The 6,000-nt window shown below is 39.6% G+C and overlaps 1 protein-coding gene across 3 annotated transcripts in view; it reads left to right on the forward strand.

The window, feature by feature from the left end:
* nrg2b (neuregulin 2b) overlaps nt 1-6,000 on the forward strand; it is a 77,721-nt gene that overhangs the window by 40,010 nt on the left and 31,711 nt on the right. For all 3 annotated transcript variants that reach the window (XM_015040488.1, XM_015040489.1, XM_015040490.1), the window contains exon 5: nt 5,529-5,587. In XM_015040488.1, coding sequence (XP_014895974.1) covers nt 5,529-5,587 — 59 coding nt within the window. The remainder of the gene's footprint in view (nt 1-5,528; nt 5,588-6,000) is intronic.

A 6,000-nucleotide genomic window follows, 5' to 3' on the forward strand; every position in this document is an offset into this window, starting at 1 on the left:
GTCAAATCCTAAAATAAGAAGCTGCTTTGACTCGATGACGTAATCCATTGAACGGATTTCCAACTATCTAGTTAAAAGTATCACATTTCCTCTCAAATGTCCCAGTGGGTCATTAAGCTTCCTTTAAATCCAATACACAAACCTTATTAGTTAGGCCAATATTGATGCCTCAATATAATGTTGGTGCGCACATTTATGTTGAGATTAATGAGGCTTTAATCAATTGACGGAAACCGAAGAGTTTGCCTTCATGTCGTGCAACGAAAAAATGTGCTTTACTTTGATGTGCTCTCTGCTCATTTTCACTTATAAACAGTTAGGAGGGAAACTAGGAAGAAGGTTTAGGCAGATAAAGAAAGACTAAAGAGAGAGAGAGAGCGAACAGGGCTGCTTCACCTCTTTCTCTCTGCTCTATTTATATCTCTCTGGGAAATTGCTGAGTGGGCTCAACTGAGGGTTTTTGCTGTAATTGATTCAAAATGCAAGTTCTCTCTTTATTGGTGAGAAAGAGGAGCGAAGGATACCCAGTCAGTTTATGCAAAAGGGCAAGAGGAAGGTCCCTGCATTTTAATCTGGATAAATGTGTTGACCAGGCACTACATCAATGGAATAAATACGGCACGGGTTATTACTGCCGGGGGCTGGATGGAGTTGCCGAAGAGCCTCTGTCATCATCGCTGGAATAGTGCCACATCAACAGTATCAGAAGTACTCCGGTCAATTGTTGTGATCCATCCAGAGGGTAATGTGCGCTGCAGTCGGATCAGATCCTCTAAAGCGTGCCCGTCTTTCACTCGGCTGTGGTACAAAGAAGAAAAAAAAGGCGCCTCAGTATCAGTTGCAGCAGGGAAATTGATCAAACCAATTATGCAAAGCGGGGTAAGAGCTATGACATGCGTTACAATTCACAACGTTCGTTATGATTTTTGATTCGGATTTGAATTTATGTCCCAACAAAAACAACAACACACCTACAATTGGCACTAAATTCCCCCTGCTTCAACCAGCCGAGGTTAAAAAACACAAACCTTGTCGGTCAAAGACATATGACTGCTGGTATGACTAAAAAGGTGAACAATGCATGTGTGAAAAACGAGTATGTGATGTCAAACTGTGAAGAGAAGTAAGTTAGCAAAAAAAAATAAATAAATGAATAAGTAAATAAATCCTGGATGTTTCCCTGCATGTACTTGAATCAATCTCCTGTTTCTTGAGAGGCAGTGAGGAGCCTTGCTTGTTAGTTTCGGCGCTGTGAGTTTGATAGCTGATGCCAGGGAGAGAATGGCCGACTCGCAACCCCCTCCCCCCCTCACTTGCACTATTCACTGACAGCTCGCCACCCATCCAGAAACAGAACAGCACTTTCTGCAGCTGCATGTAAACTCCTGTTATTGTTCATGGCCAAGAACTCCTAAAAAAAAAAAATCTATTCCATCAATTTTCACGCTCACACTCTGTGGAGAGCTGTCAGTGTGCGCATTTTATTTTATTTTATTTGCGCTGTTTGGTTTTAACCCCATTTGAAACTCCTTATAAGGATTTTAACTCTCCCGCGGTCTTGGCGCAAAGCTCGGTGAAGAGCGCGGCAGGTGTCATGGTCGAACATCGCTTCCTCCATTTCTGTAAAACACTATTAGTATTTTAGTTCCTGAAGCCACAAAATATAAAGAAAAAAAGTGCACGTTGGGTCAGTGCAACCAATCCTGGACCTGCACATGTGGCAAGAAGCTCACGCCACCCCTTCTATGGACAGCGCGCCTGTACACTGAAGTTCTATCACTGAGTTAAGCCGTGAATTTATTACTAAAGGCACTAAAACCTTCATAATACACACCAGTTCTGCTCTTTTGAGTATTTTTATAGTTTTCTTAAACTTTTCCCTTTTGGTTTTCCAGCAGCAGAACCCCATAGAAGTAAATGGAAAAATAGCTGAAATTCATGCTAAGGGAAAATTTGTAGCTTGAAATAAACGCTGGATGTGCCTTCCTGTGCTCTCTGCTGTGAAAACATTTTAATGTGGAGTTATGGGTTTCTTTGTGATCAAACGCTCCGTTTCTTTGTGGACAGCCTGATAAATCTAGGTTAAACTCTGAGTCTGTGTCAAAGATCTTGTTACTGTAATGGCGTTTGAGTCAGATTGATTTGTTATAACGGTACACTCAGTGGTTCCTGTTTACAGACGCAGCATTTAGTCTCTGCCCTCCCTCGTAGCTGGGAGTGTGTTCAGAAAAGACGAGGCTATTCGAATGCACCAACCCGCTCTGGTCTAGAGCAAGGTAAGCATAAGCAGTGGATGTTATGGTCCAGGACATAAAGTTTATTTGAGGGCTTTTCTTGTTGCCTTTAATTTTAGATGAGCCATGAAAAGAGAAGCAAAAATTTAATTGGGCACTTTTCTGTCCTTGTAATGTTTCTCCGCCTTTTAAAGAAATCACTATTCTAAGCAGGAATGTTGTTTTTTCTTTTTAAAAAATATATTTTTTGTGTATTTTGTCATCCGAACAGTTTAACAAATTTCGAAAATATTTTAGGTTAAAAAAAAAAAGGAACTCGCAAGTGAAATATTACATCTTGGACGTTCCAAGGTTTCCCCCAGAAAACTTGCTAAGCCTGGTGGTCGGGTGACAGGCCGGTTATTCATCCAGCGGCCCGCGTTGTTTTTGAATTAAAAGTTGACTGGAAATTTTTAATATCACTTGATAATTATGTGTTATTGAAAGATTGGAAGATTAACACCTGAACACCAACTATAGTAATAAAAAAATGCAAACATTCTTAAAAGACTTAAATAAATAAGCAATGCTTAGCCTGGTGGGGTTACATGTAAAGCCTGGTGGCCCTCCAGGCTTATGCACTGAGGGAAACCCTGCATTCCCTACGTTTGTTATTTAAAATTTTTGTAATCATTTCATCTGGCAGCAAAACAGTAAAAAACAGCTTAAATCTAAGGATCATAGTGTTTACATATTGTAACCTTAATGAGTGAACAGTGTTTTGTTTTGTTTTTTACTTGTCCAAAGTTGAGATCTGAAAAAAAAAAGACAAACAAAGCGAATCTCAAGGGCGACCCTGGACTCTTAACCCATAACTCAGTGGCCATCTAAGAAAATACTGGTGGACAACTTTCCAACTCCAGACTGAGACCCATAAGATGATAATAAATCTCATTAATTATGTTTTTAATGCTGTCTGAGAGGCAGTAGCTTGGAGACCCAACAATCAGGCTCAGTGCCTACAGTTTTAAGTCCAGTGTGCCTGGACTGATGGCTTGTTGTAAAAAAATTTAATTCAAAGTACTGAAATTCTGCCAACCTTCAAGTAAATATAATATCTCCTCTTAATTTTTCTTTTTATTCCAAAAATTCTGTTGCCAGCATAATTTATATGAGGTGACGGTTGTTTAAAACATAGCAGTGAATTGAAGAATCTGCACTTTTCTGCACATAATTAATCTAATAAGAGTATAAATGTAAATAACATCTGTCTATATTTAGTTTACTTGTGTTGTTTAGGTCGAATACTAACTATGGAGGATGAGACAATAAAACTACCCACTCATTCATTTGGCTCAGACACAGAGAAAAGAGATTCGCCCTGAAAGCTAATTATCACAGATAAAGTTTACCTCAAAGGCTTTTATTTTAGCGTTGTGGTCAAGTGTTTTATACTAATGAAGGGTGTGTAAAAATAAAATTAAATAAAAATTTACTCATTATTAGTCTTTGGTAACGTAATTGTTTATCAAGAAATTGTGCTTTCTCCTTTTAAATCATTTTGACTACAGAAACTATCCAAGTGACTGATGAAAAGTTTATATAACCTCTGAAGTTTGACCTGAAAACACAAAAGCTGACATAACTAAGTTTAAATGGCCTCTATAGGTAATCAGCCTCAACTGGGAGCCAATGTTTGCTTGTAATTTTTGTGTTTGTATAAAAGGTCATTGAGTTATCGAGTCAGACGTTTACTACGGTGCTGCACTGATGCTGCTGCATTCAGAGTCATAGGATCTGCAGGGAAAGGCAGTTGAACCGTATGAAGCAGGAAAAGGACATTAAAAGTATCCAAGAAAGCCAATGAGCAGTGATTAAACTCTAATTAAAAAGTAGAAAACAAGGGATTGTGTTGAAACCAGGCCACGGTCAAGGAGAGCAACACATTTTGGCCACAACTTCCAGGGAAATTTGGAAGGCAAACAAAAAAAAAACACAAATATCTCCAGCCGACATAAAGGACTGTCCAAAAAAAAAGAAGAAGAAAAAAAAATACTGCTGTGGCAGTTTTAAGATGCACAATAAGGCCATTTTTTTCTTTAGGCGTAAAGAAAAAAATGGGCTGCATGGGGCGAGGCGCCAGAAGAGACCATTACTACGTCGGGACAAAAATGCTGCCAACTTTTCAATAAGCCAAGAAAAAAACCCGTAAAGAGACGAGTGAAGAAATTTCTAAAATACAGGGGGAAAAGTCTGTAGTTGGCTCAGAATCTCACAAAAAGCATGAGTGAAAGAAAAGTTTTAGTTTTTTTAATATAAATTGTACGTACTGCTTATAAAACCAACACTAAACTTCTGTTTGTGACACCAAAGAAAGCGGTTATAGTTTTATATGAAGTGATTGCTAGAGAACATATCAATAACGTGTTTATTCAATCTAATATCTTGAAACTATAAGGGATTTGAAAAAACACTATTAGTCATGTTTAAACCTGGAAAGACATTATTTCCAGTTAATTTATAAAAGTTTTTTGTCTTAAGTTCAAGTGGTAGAAATAACAGGAAGGAAACAATTTCAAAAGGAAAACTGTGCATGTTACTTTAAAACAAAGGAGGGTTTTTATGCCTGGAGTGAAACTGCAGCAATTTGGATAAAAGTGCTCCACTATACATCAAGTCACAACACTTGATAAAAATAAAGTCCTAATATTTTGAGAATAGTCGCACTAGTAGCAAAATAAAGTCATAGTATTACAAGAATAAAGCTATGATATGAGAATTAGAAAAATAAAGTCGTAACATTCTGACTTTATTCTCGAAATCATACTGATATTATTCTGTTCAGGTCACCTGTCTGACCTGCAAATGTTTTCTTCTTCTGTTTGTTTTGTTTTTAAGTAAACACTTCTAAAATATGCTGCTGCTAGCGAATTATTTGCTAATCAAGCCAGACACTTACTGAATGATTACTGCATCCCTGCTCCATGCTACACTCTTAAGTTGTGAGAGTGTGTGTGTGTGTGTGTGTGTGTGTGTTGGTGTTCATCTGTGTGTGTGCGGGGGTGAGGGTCTAACGTTCGCCACCATCACGTGCGGCGTCGCGGTGATGTCGGTAACGCCGCGGTACGCAGCTCCTCTCTCTCTGTAGTTGGTGGTTTGTGCTGTTTCTAATCCCTCATCTCTGCTCTCTTTTGTCTCCCCTCCCAATCCCTTCTTTCTTCCTCTTTTTGTCCCCCCCCCTCCTCTTCTCTCCGTGTCTCTTACCCCCCTCCCATCCCACTCTCCTCCCTCTGTGTCCTGTTTTCGCTCCATCAGGTGTCCCAATGACTATACGGGGGACCGCTGTCAAAACTCCGTCTTGACCAGTTTCTACAGTACGTCCATTTGCTCTTGTCTGTCGTCCTCCTCACTGAGATGCTGCATGCCACATCGGAGGGGTTGGATAGTGTGTGTGCGTGTGCGTGGGTGTGTGTTCGTGTGTACTAAACTGCTTCTCTGTTTCCTGTACGTGTGTGAGGGTGTGTTTGCATGAGGTTGTCTCCCCCACCTCCCCCCCACCCTGTTTTTCTCCCTATCCTCAGGTGATCTGCAAAAACACAACATCTTACCAAGTATTTTTTCCCCCCGTCTAGTTTCTGGTGAAAATATCTTAGTACAGTGTTTCTCAACCTTTTTTGGGCCAGCGCCCCCCTAGACCTCACCGCCCCCCACCAAAATATTTGTAGGCTACTTTACACTGACCATTATTTTATCATTAATGTTACTATCACTATTGTAGATGTTTTGA

This window comes from Poecilia latipinna, unplaced genomic scaffold (assembly GCF_001443285.1).
Source record: "Poecilia latipinna isolate Pla-1442-1.1 unplaced genomic scaffold, P_latipinna-1.0 Scaffold511, whole genome shotgun sequence".
Taxonomy (NCBI): Eukaryota; Metazoa; Chordata; class Actinopteri; order Cyprinodontiformes; family Poeciliidae; genus Poecilia; species Poecilia latipinna.